General features: G+C 36.8%; 1 protein-coding gene across 5 annotated transcripts in view; it reads left to right on the top strand.

Moving 5' to 3' along the window:
- Positions 1-25,115, top strand: part of BANK1 (B cell scaffold protein with ankyrin repeats 1) — a 321,139-nt gene that overhangs the window by 30,144 nt on the left and 265,880 nt on the right. For all 5 annotated transcript variants that reach the window (XM_059887725.1, XM_024993521.2, XM_010805953.3 and 2 more), the window contains exon 2: positions 10,987-11,385. In XM_059887725.1, the coding sequence (XP_059743708.1) occupies positions 10,987-11,385 (399 nt within the window). The remainder of the gene's footprint in view (positions 1-10,986; positions 11,386-25,115) is intronic.

Raw genomic sequence — 25,115 nt, 5'->3', positions numbered from 1 at the left:
TGAAGACTAAGAACAAATCTTTTACTCAGCCAGTGAGGGAAGTGGAGAAAAGATGGTTGCCAGAGATGCATGAAAATTGAAACCACAGAAGAATCATAGACGAAAAAACAGCTCTGCCAAAATTAGAATGGGAGAGTGAGTGACAGGACCAATAAATAACCCTACTGTTCCTTTCTTTCCCCTTCTGGTGTTCTGATGGTGCTTTCCATTGGAGTGGGCTTGGGAGCCTGGGTGATGAAATCTATAGGGAAGGACTCATTTTTAAGTGTGAGTTGGAGAAATGAGAAACACCAAAGATATTGTATGAGCTGATACTACTCCCATATTTAATTGATTTTGATAATGTGTTTTGTTTTAGGTAGTAAAATTCTCTGCAATCAGAATTCACCTTAAAATTTGCAGTATATCATATTTTATTTGATCACAGTATTCTTTTCTTAAAGGAATATCAAATAATGGGCTGTCTCGTGGTCAATGTTGTCCAATTCAGTAATCTATAGAGTAATGGCAATAAAAGGAGGGAAGGGATATGGACATTGCAGAAATAGAATTCCATCAATTTTTACTAAGTAAGTTTGAAACATTTTAAAACCTTACAGATCAAAAAAAAAAAAAAAAAAACCCCTCACAGATCTAGTACCTTTTATGTTTATAATTTTAAATAAACTATTATAAATTTGCATTAGCAATAAAGAGTGATAGAGATGGGAGTTGAATGAGATTTGCAGTTTATATATGAGGGGATAGGAGGTCTTTGCAAAATAATCCTGTAACAATTAACACCATGCTTTCTTTACAGAAAAATTTCTCTTTCAAGGTTGTTCTGTGAAGCATAAAAGCATTTATTTGCATCTTAAAAGGAAAAAGAAAGGGGACGGTTCTGCATTTTTTGCTGGTAGCTGTTCCTCCCCATGCTGAAAAGTATTATCTTTAAGTGATATGTTGGTACCTTGCTGTATTTGAAAAGAAGAACTAAATTAACAACTATGTTTATAGAGATTTCTCCTGAAGAAGACGCTAAGAAATGGGCATGAGAGCAAGTAGTTTAAAGATTAGCCCATGAAGCACTAGTAAGAGAATTGGGAATGTGAGACAAGAAAGGGAGAAAAGTGAATACTGTGTATATTAATAAGCAGAATAATGTGATGGGCAAGCCTAATTCAGTACCACTGGGAACCTTCTCGTTACTGTGTAGAACAAACCTAAGAACTGTTGCACTGAAGGATGGGGAAGCTGACCTATTTACAAACTGACTTACATCCCTCATTGACTGAGGGTTGCCCCCAGCCCTCCATGGTCTAACTCCCCAGCACTTCCAAGCTGCTGAGTAGGCACACAGAAGCTCTCTCAGATGCAGAGGAAGTCTTCAGAGGCACAGTAGAGGTTGGAAGTGGTCAGTGTGGTTAACAACTGAACATGAAGCTGAACCTCCTGGGCCAGGAAGGTGTGGGATGCTACACAGAAATACACAGAAGATGCCTGGTACTTTTGAAAGTAAAAGTGAAGTCGCTCAGTCGTGTCTGACTCTTTGCGACCCCATGGACGGTAACCTACCAGACTCTGCGGTCCATGGGATTTTCCAGGCAAGAATACTAGAGTGGGCTGCCATTTCCTTCTCCAGGGGATCTTCCCAACCCAGGGATCAAACCCAGGTCTCCTGCATTGCAGACAGACGCTTTACTGTCTGAGCCACTAGGGAAGCTTTGGGCCACTATTAATAAGTGAAATTAACCAACTTTTGTGGAGGAGAAATATGAGTGATGGTGTATTTTGCTACCTTATTGCCTTTGGAAAATCCTTAGTTTTGTTCCCCTGTTGTGCTAGAGTACAAATTAGAGTATAAGACCAATTCAGTTACCTATACAATTTGAATAATGATATACATTTGTGTATGATTAGATCATTCAAAAGCAGAGACATTACTTTGCCAACAAAGGTCCGTCTGGTCAAGGCTATGGTTTTTCCTGTGGTCATGTATGGATGTGAGAGTTGGACTGTGAAGAAGGCTGAGCGCCGAAGGATTGATGCTTTTGAACTGTGGTGTTGGAGAAGACTCTTGAGAGTCCCTTGGACTGCAAGGAGATCCAACCAGTCCATTCTGAAGGAGATCAGCCCTGGGATTTCTTTGGAAGGACTGATGCTAAAGCTGAAACTCCAGTACTTTGGCCACCTCATGCGAAGAGTTGACTCATTGGAAAAGACTCTGATGCTGGGAGGGATTGGGGGCAGGAGGAGAAGGGGATGACCGAGGATGAGATGGCTGGATGGCATCACTGACTCAATGGACGTGAGTCTGAGTGAACTCCAGGAGTTGGTGATGGACAGGAAGGCCTGGCGTGCTGAGATTCATGGGGTCGCAAAGAGTCAGATATGACTGAGCGACTGATCTGATCTGATGATTAGATCAAGATTAATGTTCATGTCATTTCTAATAAGTGTGTGATGGCTCTAAGTTATTTCTTTGTGTATTTTTGTTTTCTTCTGCACTTTGGTTACCAGTTAGAAAACTGTAATATTGAAAAGATGCATCATTCAGTCTTTCTCCATTATACACAAACATGGGTAAGAGATGAGATCTTACTCAAAAAGAGGAAAATCTGCCATTTGAAGCTGTGCATATATAATAGGAAATATTTAGATTCATGATCAGTCTCTTTCTTTTGGCAATATGTAGTCTAATTTAATCTCATAGCAAAAGCAATTATTAATATCAGTTATTAGTACAAATTTTCTTCAGACTTGAAGATATGTTCAATATTTTGTAAGAGAAATTAAAAAGGCATCATTATGGAATCTTAAGGGACACTTTATAATAAATTTAAGTCTATTTTGTTCCTACTGTTGTAGTATAAGCTGGCATTTACTTTATGTTGCTAGACCTGAGATTTACATTTTAAATAATTTATTTGCAGACCATAATTGCTTCTTAATTAGCAATTTCCCTTTATCTTGATGACACTTTACAGGAATGAACATTCTGTGTTTCTATATTTCAGGTTCATCCTTTATGATTTCATTTCACAGCCTATAAAATTTGGCCAACATTAATAACAATAACCCTCTTTAAATGGGCAGAATAATGATTTAGGTTTGATATAATTCAAGTGCATAAAACGAAGTTCATTTCAAGGCTAGTAGGCTCCTCTTGAGAAATCATAGAGAACTGTTGTTGAGTCTGCAATTCAGTTGTTACTCAAGGATAGGCTTTTTTCTAGAATAAGGAAAAAGAAAGTCATGGCTGTGAAAGGCCTTTTAATTAACTTTTGTATTTTGAGTCAACACAATTTTATACAAAAAGATTGGAAGGTAACTCAAAGACCATTTACTATCTTCCAGCCATGACAAGTTAATCAATGTGATCATCAGTAAAACAAAAATAACAAGGCCAACTCCATACAGTTTTATGGATAGTAAATGAAGTAATGCATGTTAAATGCTTAGAAACATAACTGGTTCATGAAACATCTCAATAAATAATATTTGATAAAATTAAAAAGCCTGAAATAATGAAATCCATAGGAAAGAGAGGGATTTAATGCTATTCTTAGTTTCTGAAAATTGGCAAACAGAGGTTACTAAGTACAAGTCAAATATAAATTTTAAAGGAAGGCACAATTTTAGCTTAAGAAAAAAATGGGCTCTAAGTGTTGAGAGAAACTTCCTGTCTAATTTCCTTGGGAAATTTTGAAAGATAGGTTATGATTGTCTCTAGAATTGATTTTCTATGGTTATCTCCCTATGGTACTGTGATATCCAACCATATAATGGGGCAGTATTCATTCTGTGCTTTAATACATCCTTATAACTTTATCTATAATTTCAGTGATTTAAGTTCTAGTCAAGAAGGAAGTAATGTACATTCTTCACAGACATCCATACTCCTATAGAGTTGGTTTATTTCCTCTTTTTTCCTTGATAGGAAACCAGGCTCCCAGTGAATTTCACATACTTTCCATATTTGATTCTAACTCATAATCTGCTTAATAGAGACTAATCTAGCTCATAGCACTACAGAGAATCTATTTTAACCTTTTGAATAATGTTATTGTGTCCTCTGCTATTAGAGGTTAAAAGTGCAGACTGTAGAGTCAGACCACCTGTGCTGGAATCCTAATTCCAAAATTGAATTTAGTTCTCTCATCTGTAAAATAAGATAAGAATAATATTAGAGTAAATAGGGTAAGTTAATAGGGTAAATTTAGAAGATTAAGTGAAATAACATATGTAAAACAGCAAGAGTCCTAGTATATATTAAGCGCTTGATAACTTGTTATTAGTTTTATTTTTACTCTAATTATTCCAGAACTAAATGGCAACTTACACTGGCTATGTGTAAGATAGGAAAATTCTTCCCCTACTGTTCCTCAAATATAGAAATGCTGAATTATAACACTGTTTGTGTTTGTTTAATAAATATTTATTTAGCATTGAGGCTGGGTGAAACACTACATGGAGAAAAGCAGAATTATGCTGATGATTCATATAGAACTTGTGTATGATTCCCATATGTTTTCTGCCAGATGTTTTTTCTCATTCTGTGATATAAATGTATTTTAAAATATATTTATATACATTTGTTGAATATCCATTCAAGAAATTATGCTATGCATCGTGTAGGAATCTGTGAATTGAAAGAGGCAGCATCTTCCTTGGAGATGCTATGTATATCATGAGGAAAGACATAGATAAATCAATGAAGATACAAAAATTCTCAAAGTCATTGTGTTATTAATTGCAACTTCAATGGTGTAGAAAATGCATATTATATCCAGAGGGAGAAAGATGTTTATGGAATACAGCAGTTTTGGTGTTTTGTTCTTTGTGCTTAATACCTTAACAAATTAATTTTTAAGAATCATTGCATTGTTTTATAAAGTAATACAATTTTACTACAAAAATATTAGTGATATGGAAGAGTAACATGAAAGAAGTCATACATCTCTCAAAATTTACCTCTCATGTACAACTGTTGGTTGCTCACAGCCAATAAAATTATGCTATAGTTTGAGTTAGATGGGCAGTATTATTTAAAAGTGAGAACATAATCTATACGCTATTTTTAAATAAAATAATAGGTCATTTACTATTAAGAAAACTGAAGTTACAAAAAATAGTGAAAGAATTGAGTCACTTTATATTCAAATTCGGTATTAAATGACTGAATTCTATGAAAGATGATGTTAATACTTTATACTTTCTTCTCCTCAAATGCTCAGTTTTTCCATTCTATGGTCACTTCTATTTCATCAAGATTTTTAACATTTACATTTTGCAGTGCTATCCTAATCCTTATGATACTTAGTCTTTGACCTATATGTACATGTATTCAAGTTACCATGTGTTCTTTTTCTAAAGTTTTTACATTTCCATTTTGCCTACTTTTGTTCTTCTATTTGCTGGCTGGATTTTCTTCTTTATTTAAATTTTGATTATAGTTATACCTGAGTATTGAGCAATGATAAAACATCTCTAATAAAAATCAGTAATTCTTTGCTCTTCCCTTTGCCAGAAACAATTTCATCCCCTCCTCATTCAGTACAGTTCAGTCAGTCAGTCATGTCCGACTCTTTGCAACCCCATAGACTGCAGCATGCCAGGCTTCCCTGTCCATTACCAACTCCCAGAGCTTGCTCAAACTCATGTCCATTGAGTCGGTGATGCCATCCAACCATCTCTTCCTCTGTCATCCCCTTCTCCTCCTGCCTTCAATCTTCCCAGCATCAGGGTCTTTTCCAGTGAGTCAATTCTTTGCATCAGGTGGCCAAAGTATTGAAGTTTCAGCTCTAGCATCAGTTCTTCCCATGAATATTCAGAACTGATTTCCTTTAGAATTGACTGATTGGATCTTCTTGCAGTCCAGGGGACTTTCAAGAGTCTTTTCCAGCACCACAGTTCAAAAGCATCAGTTCTTCAGTGCTCAGCTTTCTTTATGGTCCAACTCTCACATCCATACATAACTACTGGAAAAACCATAGCTTTGATTAGATGAACCTTTGTCAGTAATGTCTCTGCTTTTTAATATGCTGCCTAGGTTGCTCATGGCTACAGTCAGCATCTGTAGTGATTTTGGAGTCCCCAAAAATAAAGTCTGTCAGTGTTTCCACTGTTTCCCCATCTATTTGCCATGAAGTGATGGGGCCGGATGCCATAATCTTCATTTTTGGAATGTTGAGTTTTAGGCCAACTTCTCTTTCCTCATTCACTTCCATCAAGAGGCTCTTTTGTTCCTCTTTGCTTTCTGCCATAAGGGTGGTGTCATCTGCATATCTGAAGTTATTGATTTTTCACCCGGCAATTTTGATTCCAGCTTGTGCTTCATCCAGCCCAGTATTTCCCATGATGTACTTTGCGTATAAGTTAAATAGGAAGGGTGACAACATATATCCTTGACATACTCCTTTGCCTATTTGGAACCAGTCTGTTGTTCCATGTCCAGTTCTTCCAGTTGCTTCTTGTCGTGCGTAGAGATTTCTCAGGAGGCAGGTAAGGTGGTCTGGTGTTCCCATCTTTTTAAGAATTTTCCACAGTTCATTGTGATCCACACAGTCAGAGGCTTTGGCATAGTCAATAAAGTAGAAGTCCCTGTTTTTTGGAAACTCTCTTGCTTTTTCTATGATCCAATGGATGTTGGCAATTTGATCTCTGGTTCCTCTGCCTTTTCTAAATCCAGCTTGAGTATCTGCAAGTTCATGGTTCTTGTACTGTTGAAGCCTGGTTTGGAAAATTTTGAGCATTACTTTGCTAGCATGTGAGATAAGTGCAATTGTGCAATAATTTGAACATTCTTGGCATTGCCTTTCTTTGGGATTGGAATGAAAACTGACCTTTTCCAGTCCTGTGGCCACTGCTGAATTTTTCGGATTTTCTGGCATATTGAGTGCAGTACTTTCACAGCATCATCATTTAGGGTTTGAAATAGCTCAACTGGAATTCCATCACCTCCACTAGCTTTGTTCGTAGTGATGCTTCCTAAGGCCCACTTGACTTCACATTCCAGGATGTCTGGCTCTAGGTGAGTGATCACACCATCGTGATTATCTTGGTTGTGAAGATCTTTTTTGTACAGTTCTTCTGTGTATTCTTGCCACCTCTTCTTAATATCTGTGTTTCTGTCAGGTCCATAGTATTTCTGTCCTTTATCGATCCCATCTTTGCATGAAATGTTCCCTTGGTATCTCTAATTTTCTTGAGGAGTTCTCTCGTCTTTCCCATTCTATTGTTTTCCTCTATTTCTTTGCATTGATCACTGAGGAAGGCTTTCTTGCCTCTCCTTGCTATTCTTTGGAGCTCTGCATTCAAATGGGTATATCTTTCCTTTTCTCCTTTGCCTTTAGCTTCTCTTCTTTTCTCAGCTATTTGTAAGGCCTCCTCAGACTACCATTTTGCCTTTTTGCATTTCTTTTTCTTGGGGATGGTCTTGCTCACTGCTGCCTGTACAATGTCATGAACCTCCATACATAGTTCTTCAGGCTGTCTGTATATCAGATCTAATCCTTTGAATCCCATCCCCTCCTTGGGATCTCATACCCTCCTAGGAACCTCAAGAACTGTTAGTCTTCCAAATTCTACTGTTACTCTATTTCGTGTTTCCTCTATTATTTCTTAGTTTACTAATTCTATTACCTATTTTTTTCCTATAATATGCTAGATAAGGATTTCAATCTATTAGCCTTTGAGAGTCTTTCCTTATTCCCCAGTGTATTTAAATCACAACTTAAAGCTAAACCATTAGACATATTTTACATTATTAAGATTGTTTAGTCCATTTGAGGCTGCTTTAATACAATACCATAGACATGGTGGCCTGAACAACAAACATTTATTTCTCATAGTTCTGGAAGCTAGAAGTCCAAAGTCAGGGCACCAGCAGGTCAAATCCTGGTGAGGTCCCTCTGCTGAGTTACAGATTGCTGATGTCTTTCTGTGATCTCACATGGCACGAGGGACAAAGCTCCCTGGAGCCTCCTTTATAAGTGCTCTAATTTCATTCATGAGGGCTGCATTCTCATGACCTCATCACCTCCTATTGGTCCACCTTCTAATTCCATCACACTGAGGGCTATCGTTTTAATATATGACTGTAGGGGAGGACATAAATATTCAGTTCATAACAATGATTATATGCACATTTATACTATTAATCCAAATAGTACATAATGACCCTGGTTTCTTTTTTGTTTTGTTTTGCTGTGTTTTTCTGCTATTTGTTTTACTTTTTTTGTAGTTTGCATGTAAAAGATTGTAATATATCTATCTTTAATTTTTTTCAAAATGTCCAATCAGAATTTTCAAACCATTAGCATTTTTCCTCAAATTTTCAAATATATGATACAACCTTACAATTGTTTTATTTTCTTTGGATCTCCCTCCTGAAATGCTCCATTCTTCTGTTATAAGTCCCTATGCCTCTCAAACAGCTGCCATCCTGAAACTATTTCTTTTTCTCTTGGTATTTTAATTTACTTTTTTATTGTAATATAACTTACATTTCCAGTCTAAGATATATAGATGAATAGATTTTTATGTAAGTGTACTTTGTGTAACAACCACTCAGATCAAGATATAGAACATTTTCAGAACCCCAGCATGTTCCCTCTTATCCGCTTCCATTCATTAATCCTACCTCAAATGTTTTGATCTATATCACGGTGGGGTTTTTTTTTTTTTCTGTTTTTTAACTTCATATAAACACTGTCATTCAGTATATACCTGTTTTTTCTTTCACTCAACATTACGTCTTTGGATTCATCCATTTGCGTTAGCAGTGATTCATTTTTATTGCTGTACAATATTCTATAGTATGAAGATACTATAAAATATTTTTGTAAGAGCTGTCTTATAATTTATCATAATGTGGCCTTGAAACTGCTCTGTAAAAAATATATCAACCCGATATTTTTCTCCTCCTGGATGACTTGCTTTTCTTTCCTGGATATATGAAGAGGTTTTATAATAATAGTTAAACCAAGAGAAATTTAATCAAGATATGTTTTCTCTAACAATTTTTCCATGAAACTTGTTTCTTTTTCTTCCATATTTTAAAGATTTTAAAACTATATTTAAATTTTTTAATATGTCCTTTTTTCTCTTCTATTTCAGGTTTTTGGAGTATCTTTATATTCATTCAATGTTTTCCTTTTTTGGCTCTTATCCATATATATCAGATTTTTCATCAATTCTTTAATTTTGTTCTCTATTTTTGTGTTTACTATGAAAATATAAAGCTTTACTTTGAGGCCAGAGATAAAATATTATCTATATCTAATCTAGTCAGTGCTTTTTCTGATTTATTTTCTGAGCAATGGTACTGCTTTGGCTTTTGATCTTTTTATCTATTTATTATACCCTTTCAAATGATTCTTTTAAAAATATCAAATCAACTTGTTTTTGACCTTAGGTTTTATTTAATTAATTTTTAATACTCTGAAGAACTTTTCTTGTGTTTTTCTTCCCTGCTTATCATTTCTCCTAGTTTTTTCATGTTGTGCTGCTTTCATTATTATGATGATCATATTATTATTGTTCATATGGTTGCCATCATCTCTTTCAATAACTATGAGTTTGTATTGCTAATCCTTTTATCTTGCTCATGATTCTCTTAGCTCAGTTTAGACTTTCTATTTGCTTAATACTGTCTGGGTAAATTATCCTTAAGCTCTCTTCCCTACTGGCTACTTTTTATTTTTCCATGCAAGCTATAGTTTGAGAGAGAATATCTATATTCCAGTCAGTTGTTACGGCATGAGAGAAAAGAGGAGAAGGAAGATCTGTCCAATGTGAGAGTCACATTGGAGGTAGTGGATTATAGTCTCTAATGAGACCTTTTCTGCAAAACCCCTCCCAGTGCTCAGGGATGCTCTTGATTTCCTGTGCACTTTGACTGGCTTCACTGCCTCACCTTGAGTCCCGACTTCTTCAGGATTCAGCCTTTCTTGCTTCTGCGGACGTCCCTGACCAGTTTCCAATTAGGGGAGAGATTCATGACCACCCTGACAGTTTGGTGGTTTATAAGTTTTTCCATCAGTTCTGGTTTTAGGGCAGGAGATAGATAGGACTAGCATTGCCTCACTAGAACCTCCTATTTATTTCATCAACATTAACTTTTTAGTTTCTGACATAATATTCCCTTTGTTTTTTATTATTGAATTTTTTTCTTTAATTTTTTTATTTTATTAGTTTTCTGGGCGTGCAAATTCTATACTCTGCCTTGATGTACCCATCTTTACCTGGAAGAAGTATTTTCAAGTCCTGCAACATATTTTCTCTTATTTCTTTTCAGAATAATCTGATTCATGAGGTAGGGCTTATTAAAAATAAAAAAAACAAAAAACCTTCATTTAGTTGATGAAGAAACAATGACTGAAAGGAATTAAGTAGGTAAATCTAGTTAAAATTACATGGTTACTGGTAGAGCCATGCTTGGTAGCCCAGCGTCCCCAATCCCCCAGAACAGTCTTTTCATTCTATCTCAAGGCCTCTCATTTACTTCAGTTGAGCTTCCTAGGTTCACACTTGTGCAGTGAGGACAGTGCACACTTGCACAAAGCATGAACTCTGTGTTGCATCTGAAGAATTATTTTAATCCCATAGGGTTACTTTGGGGATGCTACAAATCATATTATTGCTCTCTAGTATAAACAAATTAAGGGCTTCCCAGGTGGCACTAGTGGTAAAGAACCTGCCTGACAATGCAGGAAATTAAGAGATGCAGGTTGAAACCCAGGGTTGGGAAGAGCCCCTGGAGGAGGGCATGGCAACTCACTCTAGTGTTCTTGCCTGGAGAATCCCATGGACAGAGAAGCCTGGTGGGCTGTGGTCCATAGGGTCGCAAAGAGTTGGATGCGACTGAAGCGACTTTGCGTGCACACACATAAGCAAATTAACATATTCCATAAGAAGTACGTTTAATTCTTCAAGAACTGATAATATCATCTGCTTTTAGCCTGTCGATATAAGAAAAGTAATACATTATTTTCTCTTTTCCAGAAAATGCAAAAGACATCATCATGATATATGAAGGAGATGCTGAGGAATGGGCTCTGTACTTGAGCGAAGTTTTCTCACATGTTGTGAAAACGGAAGCAACCCTTTTATATTGCTTGGAGAATTGCTGTCTTCGGGATTTGGAATTGCTGAATTTAAGCTCCTACAAGTGTAAACTTTTGATATTATCAAATAGCCTGCTTGAAAACCTATCTCCAAAGAAAGGTCAATTTCTAAAAAACATACTTCATTCACCAGAAAGTGTGGTCACTCTGCTGTGTGGGATGAAGAGTTCAGATCAACTCTACAAATTATTGAATATCTCTAGAAGCAGATGGGAGATCTCAACTGAGCAGGAGCCTGAAGAATACATCTCTGTAATTGAGAGTATCATATTTGGAGGTAGCGTTGCCAAATCTTATTTGTTTGTTTTTGTTTGTTTATTTTTTTAATTAAAACTTGGAAAGTTTTTTTTGAACCAATGAATATTTGACAGTGGAACTAAAGAAAAGAAAAAGGAAATCCAACTTTATTTAACAGTATATTATACTTTCCTCAAAATTCATGAAGATTCTTAATTTTAGCTTTATTTCAGACAATGTTTATCAGTGGTTCAAAAAATGGTTTATAAACATATTCCTTAGGGCAGCTTGCAGGAGATCATACTTTGTAGAACAATATGCTAGGTTATATGTTAGTTTTTGTTTTAGTTTTCCTTTTTCTTATTTTTGGGAGGGGGGCTTTTTTCCGCAAGACATAGATTCAATATTATTCTTATTTCAGGCATAATGTCTTGGCTTCTGTCTTTAAATGTTTGCTCTATCTTATTAATATGATTTTCTTTTTCAGAAATTCCTTTTATATGTGTGTTTGATTTATTTTATCTTAATATACAGTTTCTAATTCTTTTTGATTCTTTATTAATATCAGTTTATTAATACTTAGCTTGTATTCATCATTTCAGTCCTTGCTACATTCTTATATTTTCTGTACTCTCTCTTCCCCTATATTATTTCAAATTTTGTCTTCATTTTTATATTGCTTTACTTCTTTCATTTTAACCTTTGGTTGAACACAGGAAGTTTGCAATGAATTTCTTGTTCTTCTTCTGAACAGCTTGATTTCTCCATTGTATAATAGGGTGATCATAATTTATTACATTTTAAAAATTCATGGAAAAATGCTTGGTCACAATTTTCTACTTTTATGGCAGTGAGATTTTAGTATGTGATTCTTTATGTGCAGTTGGTTTGCTCTTTCTCTCCTCGTTACCTTCATATGGATCCTGTACTGGACCAGTTTTTCTTTTGTGTCACTGAATACAGTGAGTTTTTCCTTGGTCTAGCCAAGGGAGACAGAGAATGTGGGTTTTGTTGTTTGTTCTTCCCCACCCCCACAATGAAAGACTTTACTTTGTTTTCACAAGGCAGAGACTGCTTTCCACAGATTTGTCTTTTCTGTATGAGTTCTTCATTTAGCCTCACCTTTTCTGCTTTTTGGAACCAAAGCACTTCCACCTGAAACTGTTGCATCGTGCCTACAATATAGAAAGGCATGACCTCTAGACTTAGAGAAAGCTATGCTTGTTAGCTCTTTTTGAAATCTGATTTTGGAACCATTTTATTGACCTGGAGGTCTAAGAGGTCACTGTTTGCTCTTTTCAGAGAATAGGACATTTGCATAATTGTTTCTCATTCTCTATGTTTTGGGATGATTTGCAGTAATAAAAAAGGGAAAATGTTGACCCTACGCTATGATTTTCAAACTGGCAGTCCTCTAATATCTAATAATCTGTTACTTTTAATTTTTGTTTAGTATTCCCCAAGTACCTTTTGTATTTTTAGTTGAAAAGGAAAAATGTTGCAATTGGAAATGATAAAACATTTATTACAGTAAAATACACATAAGAACATAAGATGCAAGTAAGTTTATGCTCATTGTCTCCTCTGATACAGAGGAACACTAAAAATTTGTGGCAAAATTTTGAGTGGTTTTCCACATCCATTATTTTTACTTCCTTGAAGAATTCAAATTGTATTGGCCACTTAATTATGATATCACTATTGTGTAAAAATATCTGGGCATATCTTATTGTTGTTTTGATTGTTTTGTTTTATGATGAGTACCGTTGAGTGGCTATGTCAACTATATTTTCACATTGTATTCCCATTGATATTTGATAGGAAAAAATTCTTATAGCTATGGACAACATAAGACTATTTTTGAAGACATTGTTAGCTCTCATCTTCCCATATTCAGTTTTTACACTGATTTCTTATAATAGCTTCAGTTGAGTTCAGTTGCTCAGTTGTGTCCGACTCTTTGCAACCCCATGAACCGCAGAATGCCAGGCCTCCCTGTCCATCACCAACTCCCGGAGTTCACTCAAACTCATGTCCATTGAGTTGGTGATGCCATCCAACCATCTCATCCTCTGTCGTCCCCTTCTCCTCCTGCCCTCAATCTTTCCCAGCATCAGGGTCTTTTCAAATGAGTCAGCTCTTTGCATCAGGTGGCCAAAGTATTGGAGTTTCAGCTTCAACATCAGTCCTTCCAATGAACACCTAGGACTGATCTCCAGGATGGACTGGTTGGCTCTCCTTGCAGTCCAAGGGACTCTCAAGAGTCTTCTCAACACCACAGTTCAAAAGCATCAATTCTTTGGCGCTCAGCTTTCTTTATGGTCCAACTCTCACATCCATACATGACTACTGGAAAAACCATAGCCTTGACTAGATGGACCTTTGTTAACAAAGTAATGTCTCTGCTTTTTAATATGCTGTCTAGGTTGGTCATAACTTTCCTTCCAAGGAGTAAGTGTCTTTTAATTTCATGGCTGCAATAACCATCTGCAGTGATTTTGGAGCCCAAAAGAAATAAAGTCAGCCACTGTTCCCACTGTTTCCCCATCTATTTCCCATGAAGTGATGGGGCCAGATGCCATGATCTTCGTTGTCTGAATGTTGAGCTTTAAGCCAACTTTTTCACTCTCCTCTCACTTTCATCAAGAGCCTTTTTAGTTCCTCTTCACTTTCTGCCATAAGGGTGGTGTCATCTGCATATCTGAGGTTACTGATATTTCTCCCAGCAATCTTGATTCCAGCTTGTGCTTCTTCCAGCCCAGCATTTCTCATGATGTATTCTGCATAGAAGTTAAATAAGCAGGGTGACAATATACAGCCTTGACGTACTCCTTTTCCTATTTGAAACCAGTCTGTTGTTCCATGTCACATTCTATAATAGCTTAGATGTACCTAAAAAATAGTAAATATAATAATATTGTGTGAAAAAAAAATTCAAAGATAAATTTGTCTGAAACTGTAAGCATGCAATCAAAATACAGATCGATAAGCAATTGGCTAACCATGCCTAAAATAACTTTATGTGTTGGTTGAGTCACTTGAAAAAATTGGTATTCATTGCTATGGTCTATGCAATAATAATTTGTTTTAGTAAACCACTTGAATGTTGTGCTAAATTATTTTTGTTATCTGTTGCCATTTGTGTTGAATACATAAAGTCTGTTTTTTTTTTAAATGGGTAATTAGTATGAAAGATGTGGAATTCAATTTTAGTGTCCTTTTTCTATTTCCCTTCTATGCCACAGAGAATTATACAGGAAGAAAGGAAACTTATTATTCAGGGACATTATATGATAAAGAGAATAATAAAAAGCCAGAAAAGTCTTGGAAATAATTACATGTTCTAATATATTCACAAAAGAAAGACAAATCAGAGGAAATTTTATAAAACTTAATGAATGAGAAAGATATTTTATAGTTAATCAAGACTCTGGAAAACTTTTCTTGTTAAAATTATGAAAAAATATACAGTAATTCATGTTCAATATGAGTGTTTTATTTCTATTTAACAAATGAAGAAATATCATTAATATTTCTTCATTTGTTAAATTGAAGAGACAATATAATTAAAGAGACAATTACCTGTCTCTTTAATTCACCAACTGGGAATAATACAAACCTGTGTATGTTTTCCACCTTTCTGTATGTGGTATAACCAATTTGACCATATGTTTTCCCTTTTCTGTCTTCTTAGTGAGTGAAGTCACTCAGTCGTGTCCGACTCTTTGCGACCCCATGGACTGTAGCCTACCAGGCTCCTCTGTCCATGGGATTTTCCAAGCAATAATCCTGGAGTGGATTGCCATTTCCTTCTCCAGGGGATCTTCCCAAACCAGGGATCGAACCCGGGTCTCCCACATTGTAGACAGACACTTTACCGTCTGAGTTTGTTTATTTTTGGATCTTTACCTTGTTTTCTCCTTGTAATCTTTTCACATGTATAGGTTTCATACAGCATAGTTTATATGTAATATGAATTATCTGATCTCAAATCTATATAAAATCAACTAACATTTCTGAGTATTATTATTATGTATTTTGCTGCTTATGAATCCTTCCCTTAAAAGAGTGTGTACCAGTTCCTGTGATCCCAGCTCATCCACTGGGTCACCTTCCTCTCTTTCTCTTTCTTCTTATATCTTTTAAGCATTCTGGCTTGTTATCAACAGTTGAGTCAGCTCTCTCTAACCTTTATCATATTTTATATTTATATGAAAATATGATGTTCATATTTATTTCATATTTATAATACTTTCTTCATTGTTGAATTGTAGATGTAATAGTACTGGGAGAGCTGCTAATACTTTCATGAACAACTTTAACATTTTGATTTGTTTTCATATTACCAAACCAAGGATTTCAAATATTTAACTTTGATGATGTAAAATAGGAATCATTAAATTATGAACAGCAGTGTAACAGTAGAGTTGTTGGAGAAACAAAATAGGAAAAATAACAATGCCACAGTGCATTGAAATAAATCATACAGAAGCATGTTTTCTTTCCTCTCATCTGAGCTGTGTATTGCTGTAAAAGCTCTAATTTGTTGGTCAGTGAGGTCTCATGGCCTTCAGATGAAGTCCATCCATTTTACATGGCCTTCCAGCTCCTCAAAATCATGGCACCAACACAGATTTTCCAGAGAAGGCAATGGCACACCACTCCAGTACTCTTGTCTGGAAAATCCCATGGACGGAGGAGCCTGGTGGGCTGCAGTTCATGGGGTCGCTAACAGTCGGACACGACTGAGCAACTTCACTTTCACTTTTCACTTTCATGCATTGGAGAAGGAAATGGCAACCCACTCCAGTGTTCTTGCCTGGAGAATCCCAGGGACGGAGGAGCCTGCTGGGCTGCCATCTTATGGGGTCACACAGAGTCGGACACGACTGAAGCGACTTAGCAGCAGCAGCAGCAGCAACATAGATGTTCAGGCCATTTCTGTCATTACCATTAGTATAAGTATGTGCTGTACACTAGGATAATTGCATCACCTTCCATTGAACACAGTCTCCCATTTCTGTCTTAAAACCATTGCTCCTATGCTGCCTTCTTTATGTGGAGTAACTTTCCCTGTATTTTTGATTGAAATCCTAGCCATCCTTCAAGATTCATTGAAAAGCTGCTTTATTAATGAATTCATCTCAGATCTTTTCTACTTGAAAATATACTCGTTTCTAATTCTATTAAATTTTTATTATTGCTTATTTATAACTCTCTCATTATATTCTTTGTAATTGTTTTGACAATTTCTTCTCATTATTTTCTGTTTCAAAAATGTAATGCTGCTTTCTTTCTAAAGTATTTCAGCATTTTGAATATCGAAAAAAATAGTAGAAGAATACAAATTGTGTTTCTAAGTTTATAAATGTTTACTGGTACAGTCGAGTTTCACTTTGTTAATGATGAACGGGTTTATTGTGGTATTTCTGTCAAGATTACAAAATTGAAATTTGAAAGAGTAAAGATGGAAGTGTAGGAGAATCCCACATTTACCTTTTCCCATGGATCAAGCACATCTATTAATACAACTATATTTGGAATAGTTCCCTAAGAAAGGGACCTGAAAACTGGATGAATAACAAAGGGTAAAAGAACCGTACGGTTGGCTCAACAGGGAATATGTTCAAGAAAACTATGGAACTGTAGGAAATAGCAACCTGCTCATAAAGGGCTCCCACACAACACACTTGATATGAAAACCGGTGCAGAAATACCAGATTGAAAAGCATATGGTCCACAGGAGAGGGGACCCACTTACTAATCTTAAAGCATCTGAAGCATCTGCCAGGGAGGCAGGAACCAGTTGAGATGCTCCCCAGAGACTAAGACACTGGCGGGAGATGTTTTTGTGTGGGGGTGGTCTCAGGCTACTTTCCTAATGCTGTCACTGGTACTTGTCATGTTTTAATCCTCTCTCCAATCTGTCACCACAGCGGGCATACCCTACTGAGAGCCACACCTACTCCTGTGCCTCAGCTGAACCTTGAAGCCAGGCCAGAGCTATCTCTGCCCACCAGTGTGCTATGGCAGTTGGGCTGTGCCACAGCAAGACTTAGTAGATATATATATTGAACATTCCGTTCAAAAGCATCAGAATTGACATTTTTTTCAAGAGCACATAAACAGTCTCAAGAATAGATTACATGTTAGGTCATAAAGTTTCTATGTTAAAGTAGAATGGAATCATATTAAGCATCTTCTCCAATCATAATGGTAGGAAACTAGAAATCAATCATAAGAAAAAATGAAAAAAAAAACACAAAAACGTAGACCATAAACAACATGCTATTGAACAATCAATGGGTCATCAAAGATATCAGAGGAGATTATGGCATGTCTCCTAGAGATAAATAAAAACATAAATAGAATATATCAAAATCCATGGGGTGCAGCAAAAATGCTTCTAAGAAGGAAGTCCACAGCAATATAGGCCTACATCAGGAAGCAAGAAGTATCCCCAATAAACAATCTAACTTTACAAAAGGAATCAGAAAAAATAGCAAATAAAACCCAAAATTAGTAGAAGGAAGAAAATAATATCAGAGAAATGTATTAGAGACAAAAAACAATAGAAAATATCAATGAAACTAAGAATTAGTTCTTTGAAATAATAAGCAAAATCAACAAATATTAGATAGACTAACCAGGAAAGAGAGAAAGAACTCATATAAATAAAGTCAGAAATGAAAGAGAAGTTAGAAGATCCACAAAGGATCATGAGGCTACCACAGTTATATGCCAACAAATTGAACAACACAAAAGAAATGGATAAATTACTAGAAACATGCAATCTTTCAAGACTAAATCAGAAGGAAATAGAAAATCTAAATAGACTGATTATTAGTAAGGAAGTTGAAACTATATAAAAAAACCCAGGACCAATATGTTTCACCAAAGTCACCAATACTAATGAATTGTGTAAAACCTTCAAAGAAGATTTAGCACCTATCCATTTTGAACTCTTCTAAAAATTTTTAGGGACAGGAAACGTTCAAAAGACAATTTACAAAGCCAGCATTACCCTGACACCAAAACCAGACAATGACACCACAAAAAAAGAGAAAATTACAGGCCAACATCCGTAATGAATATGGATGCAAAAATCATCAACAAAACATTAGCAAAATTAATCCAACAATACACTAAAAGGATGATACACCATGATCGAGAGGGATTTATTCCAGAAATGCAAAGATGGTCCAATATCTGTCTGGTCCAACATCTAAATTATCCAACATGACACATAATATTAACAAAATGAAGGATAAAATTTATATGATCATTTCAATAGGTGCATAAAACCCATTTGACAAAGCTCAAAATATATTTATGATAAAAATTCTAAACAAAGTGGGTTGAGAGAAAGCATACCTCAATATAATAAAGGTCATACATGATAAACGTTTAGTAGCATCACACTCAACAGTGAGGAGCAAGCTAAATATGCCTCTCTTGCCACTTTTATTCAACACAGTTTTGGAAATTCTAGCCTCAGATTTAGGAGAAGGCAATGGCACCCCACTCCAGTACTCTTGCCTGGAAAATCCCATGGATGGAGGAGCCTGGTGGGCTGCAGTCCATGGGGTCACTAAGAGTCGGACACGACTGAGCGACTTCACTTTCACTTTTCACTTTCATGCATTGGAGAAGGAAATGGCAACCCACTCCAGTGTTCTTGCCTGGAGAATCCCAGAGACGGGGGAGCCTGGTGGGCTGCCGTCTATGGGGTTGCACAGAGTCGAACATGACTAAAGTGACTTAGCATAGCCTCAGATTTAGGCAAGAAAAAGAAAAATTGTTCAAATAAGAAAGGGAGAAGTAAAACTGTCACCATTTGCTGATCACATAATGCTGTATGTAGAAAACCCTAATAAGTCCACCAAAAACTGCTAGAACTAATTAATTAATTTGGTAAATTTTCAAGATATGAAATCAACATACATATATCTGTGGTGTTTCTATACACTAATAAAGAAATATCAGAAAGAAAAATTAATAAAACCATCCCATTTACAATTTCATCATAAGAATAAAATACTCAATATTTTAAATTTAACCAAGGAGGTGAAAGACCTGTACACTGAAAACTGTAAGACACTAATGAAGGAAATTAAGGAGACACAAATATATGAAACTATGTTCTTTACTTACGGATTGAAATAATTAATTTTGTAAAAATGTCTGTACTACCCAAAGCAATCTACAGATGCATTACCATCCCTATCAAAATACCAAATGATATATTTCACAGAACTAGAACAAATAATTCTAAAATTTGAATGGTGCTGCTAAACACTGCAGAGAGTTCAAACAATATTGAGAAAGAAAAACAAAGCTAGACATATTACACTGGCTGACATCAAACTATATTACAAAGCTCTAATAATAAAGTCAGTGTGGTTCTGGCTCAAAATAGGCACAGATCAATTAAACAGAACTGAGACCTCAGAAATAAACCTACATGTATATGGACAGTTAATTTTTGATAAGGAGCAAAGAGCATACAATGGAGAAAGGATAGGTGGTTCTGTGGTGAAGAATACACCTGCCAATGTAGGAGACACGGGTTTGATCCCTGAGTTGGGAAGATCCTCTGGAGTAGGAACTGGCAACCCACTCCAGTATTTTTGCCTGGTAAAATCCCATGGACAGAGAAGCCTAGATGGCTACAGTCCGTGGTGTCATATGGTATCACAAAGAGTCAGACACAGCCGAGTGATGGAGCACACAGGTAGTAGATAGCAGCATTGCACAATGTTCAGTTCTCAGAATTTTAAATTGTGAGATGATAAGCAAGAGAACATCCCTGTTAGGAAATATTTAGGAGTAATGGGGTGTGATGTCAACTGGCATGCATATGCACAACACAGACATACACATAGAGAGATACATCTATTTACAAAGATCTGTGTGTGTGTGTGTGTGTGTGTGTGTGTGTATGATTATTGGCTAAATATCCTTAGTTATCTCCTATACATATCTGTGGTTCTAAGAGATGAACAAAAGCAAAGTAAGCACATTCTAAGAGATGAACAAAAGTAAGCACAGTCTAAGAGATGAATAGAAAGCAAAGTAAACTGATAGTTGTGCATCTTTGAGAGGTGGTGGCTTTTGAAGGACATAGTTCAGTGCATGCACTGTGAAGCTAGACCTAATTACCCTGTAGGCAGCATTCTTGGAGCTTCCACATGTCTATTTTGTATGTAACAATATAGCATTTTACTGCCACTCTTACTGTGGGATGGGGTTGGGGAAGTCATCGGGCATGAAGAGTTGTGTTTCCTCCGTATTGTTTACTGACTTTTTTCTTCTACATAATGTTTTAGCCCTTTATGTCAAATACCATGTCATATGTCTTATACTCTTGTTTGTTGTATTCTGTGTCTCTTAGAAAAATTGAGTACTTCAAAACCATAAAATGATGTTTAGGTATAATAAACTCATGTTGAGTTTCTCCCCCAGATTTTCTGCGTAAGGTAAATGTTTAAAGGGGAAACTTACTGTTGTCAATTAAGCTGATATTGCTGCTGCTGCTGCTGCTGCTAAGTCACTTCAGTCATGTCCGACTCTGTGCGACCCCATGGACGGCAGCCCACTAGGCTCCCCTGTCTCTAGGATTCTCCAGGCAAGAACACTGGAGTGGGTTGCCATTTCCTTCTCCCATGCATGAAAGTGAAAAGTGAAAGTGAAGTTGCTCAGTCATGTCCGACTCTTAGCGACCCCATGGACTACAGCCTACCAGGCTCCTCCGTCCATGGGATTTTCCAGGCAAGAGTACTGGAGCTGATATTAAATAAATGTATTTCCCACAGAAACCCTATTACCTGTCTCTGAGCCCAGGATAGTAGGCATAGGGAAGAGCTGACTTAATACTGTCCACCTGATATTATTGTGATGATTCAATTATTTAATACATTTACAGTGCTTACAAGAGCTCCTGTCAAAGAATCTATGCTCAGTAAACATAAGCTAGTTTTATTACTTTTCTGTGTATTGATTAAATGAGAGGAAGAAAGAAAGGAAGGGAGGGAGGGAGAAATAGAGAGAGGGAAAAAGACAAAAGTAGAGAGGGGAAATAAGGGAGGAGGAGAGGGGAGCCCACATCTGAGAGTGGGGGAGAGAAGCAGGGGCTCTGCTGCCTTCAAATAGAGGCCATGGTGTTATGATTGGGCTAGAAAGAGAGATCAGAGATGTGAATGAAAAGTTCAAGGCTGAAAGAGTGTCAAGGAAAGAAGGGAGTCAAATATCAGGTAAACAGTAAAACATCTATGAGAGGTCAGAGTTCAGGAAACAAGAAAACAGGTGGGAATTGAAGTAGGAAAAAACAGGAAAAGAAGAATTGATTTACGTCACTAAGGCTGATAACAAAAAATAGCTTCATTTATTTTGGAATTTACACCTACTCCTTGGGTGGCCCCAAGCCAATCAGCAGGTGAGGGCCTGAAGGCTTTGGACTAACTCAGAAAAAAATACCTTCAGGGAATAGAAAGGAGGAGCTCCGAGAGTTTCTGTTTCTGTAGCTTGTCAAACAACAGCGTGATTTTCTCCCTGGATACATGTGGTTATTTGCACAAAGGATAAGTACGCTAAAAGCAAGCAGGAATTCTGTTTTCTCGTGGTTCTAGTTGTTCGTTTTCACAATTTATTGTGTTTCGGCTTTCTCTAATATGATGAATGAATTAGAAGCACAATCCTGATTTCTTAAGTGTTTGTAGTTTTCAAAGTTTATTTATTTATATTTGGTAAGAAGTTCAGTTCAGTTCAGTCACTCAGTCGTGTTTGACTCTTTGCGACCCCATGAAGCACAGTACGCCAGGCCTCCCTGTCCATCACCAACTCCCGGAGTTCACTCAGACTCATGTCCATCGAGTCGGTGATGCCATCCAGCCATCTCATCCTCTGTCGTCCCCTTCTCCTCCTGCCCCCAATCCCTCTCAGCATCAGAGTCTTTTCTAATCAGTCAACTCTTCCCATGAGGTGGCCAATGTACTGGAGTTTCAGCTTTAGCATCAGTCCTTCCAAAGAAATCCCAGGGCTCCTTGCAGTCCAAGGGACTCTCAAGAGTCTTCTCCAACACCACAGTTCAAAAGCATCAATTCTTCAGCTCTCAGCTTTCTTCACAGTCCAACTCTCACATCCATACTTGACCACTGGAAAAACCATAGCCTTGACTAGATGGACCTTTGTTGGTAAAGTAATGTCTCTGCTTTTAAATATGCTATCTAGGTTGGTCATAAATTTTCTTCCAAGGTGTAAGCATCTTTTTATTTCATGGCTGCAGTCACCATCTGCAGTGATTTTGGAGCCCAAAAAAATAAAGTCTGACACTGTTTCCACTGTTTCCCCATCTATTTGCCATGAAGTGATGGGACCAGATGCCGTGATCTTCGTTTTCTGAATGTTGAGCTTTAAGCCAACTTTTTCACTCTCCACTTTCACTTTCATCAAGAGGCTTTTTAGTTCCTCTTCACTTTCTGGCATAAGGGTGGTGTCATCTGCATATCTGAGGTTATTGATATTTCTCCCGACAATCTTGATTCCAGCTTGTGCTTCTTCCAGCCCAACGTTTCTCATGATGTACTCTGCATAGAAGTTAAATAAGCAGGGTGACAATATACAGCCTTGATGTACTCCTTTTCCTATTTGGAACCAGTCTGTTGTTCCATGTCCAGTTCTAACTGTTGCTTCCTGACTTGCCTATAGGTTTCTCAAGAGGCAGGTCAGGTGGTCTGGTATTCCCATGTCTTTCAGAATTTTCCACAGTTTATTGTGATCCACACAGTCAAAGACTTTGGACTAGTCAATAAAGCAGAAATAGATGTTTTTCTGGAACTCTCTTGCTTTTTCGAGGATCCAGTGGATGTTGGCAATTTGATCTCTGGTTCCTCTGCCTTTTCTAAAACCAGCTTGAACATCTGGAAGTTCACGGTTCACATATTGCTGAAGCCTGGCTTAGAGAATTTTGAGCATTACTTTACTAGCGTGTGAGATAAGTGCAATTGTGCGGTAGTTGGGGCATTCTTTGGCATTGCCTTTCTTTGGGATTGGAATGAAAACTAACCTTTTCCAGTCCTGTGGCCACTGCTGAGTTTTCCAAATTTGCTGGCCTATTGAGTGTAGCACTTTCACACAGCATCATCTTTCAGGATTTGAAATAGCTCAACTGGAATTCCATCACCTCCACTAGCTTAGTTCGTAGTGATGCTTCCTAAGGCCCACTTGACTTCACATTCCAGGATGTCTGGCTCTAGGTCAGTGATCACACCGTCGTGATTATCTTGGTTGTGAAGATCTTTTTTGTAAGAAGTTACAAATGCTAAATTAAATATACTGATTTTATGAAGTTAAAGGGAATCTTTTCAAATTGTTTCATTAAGTGAAGGGAGCCTTCCTACATTGATCCAACTTTGTGTATTAGCAAGAGGAATAAATGCACATCATTATTCTCTGTGGTGCTCTCTCCATCTCTATCAGACTGTTCAGAGTAGTGCAGAGGGGGCAAGCCAGAATGAGAGATACCTGGCTCCTTCTAGTTCCAATGAGTAAAATCTCTGGAAGTAAGTCATGAAAGAACAAGTGGCAGTGGCCATGGAAATAAACATTAAATGAGTTCCCCTGTGGCTAGTCCACTCTTAAGCTTAAGAACCACTGATCGGAACTAATTGTCTACTGAATATAATCTTTATTAATGGATAATTAAGCATCACTCAAAGAATTAGAAATAGTGGCTTTGTGAAATTTAAATCAGTATCTCGCCTATGTTGTTTGAAATAGTTGGAATGCACCTCAATTTATCTATCAATTGTATTGTCCACATATTAATAAATAGTGACTGCAGAGATTTGGGGTTTTGGTTTTGTTTAATTAATGCAGTTACAAATGTTGTTCTATGAATATTATTTTGTACAAGTCTGCTGGTCCACAAGTTTTAGTTTGGGGCCATATGTCCTGGAAGAAAGTTGTGCTCATAGGATTTATGCATATAAAAGGTAATGCAAATTGTCTCCCCAGGGCAGTTGTACCAACTTACCTGATAGAAATGTAAGTTCTCAGTGGTTCCCCATCCTCTTCAATACTTGGTATACTCAGAGTTTTTAATTTTCAATTTAATGAATGTGAAACTGTATTTCATCATAGATTTAACTTGGATATCCTGGTTACTAATTAGCATTTTCTCATATATTTGCACATGCATATATTCATAGATTTCAATCTCTAATTTTGTTCTATGAAATGCTTCTTCATGTCTTTTACTCATTTTGTCTTTTGGTTTATTGGATACTTTAGGAATATTTGGTTATATAGTTTACAAATATCTCCTTGGAGTTTGAGTTCGGGATTTTTAAGTTTTTAACTTTCTTTTTGATAGTTTTGATAAACAAATTTTTACTGTAGTTAAGTGTATTCGTATTTTTCTTTTAGCTTACTGTTTATTCAGTTCAGTTCATTCGCTCAGTCATGTCCGACTCTTTGCGACCCCATGAATTGCAGCACGCCAGGCCTCCCTGTCCATCACCAACTCCTGGAATTTACTCAAACTCATGTCCATCAAGTCGGTGATGCCATCCAGCCATCTCATCCTCTGTCATCCCCTTCTCCTGCCCTCAATCCCTCCCAGCATCAGAGTCTTTTCCAGTGAGTCAACTCTTCCCATGAGGTGGCCAAAGTATTGGAGTTCTCCTTCCAAAGAACACCCAGGACTGATCTCCTTTAGAATGGACTGGTTGGATCTCCTTGCAGTCCAAGGGACTCTCAAGAGTCTTCTCC

The sequence above is a fragment of the Bos taurus genome, chromosome 6 (assembly GCF_002263795.3).
Source record: "Bos taurus isolate L1 Dominette 01449 registration number 42190680 breed Hereford chromosome 6, ARS-UCD2.0, whole genome shotgun sequence".
NCBI lineage: Eukaryota > Metazoa > Chordata > Mammalia > Artiodactyla > Bovidae > Bos > Bos taurus.
The sequence above is the reverse complement of the archived record's forward strand: the minus strand, read 5'-3'. Positions and strand labels throughout refer to the sequence as shown.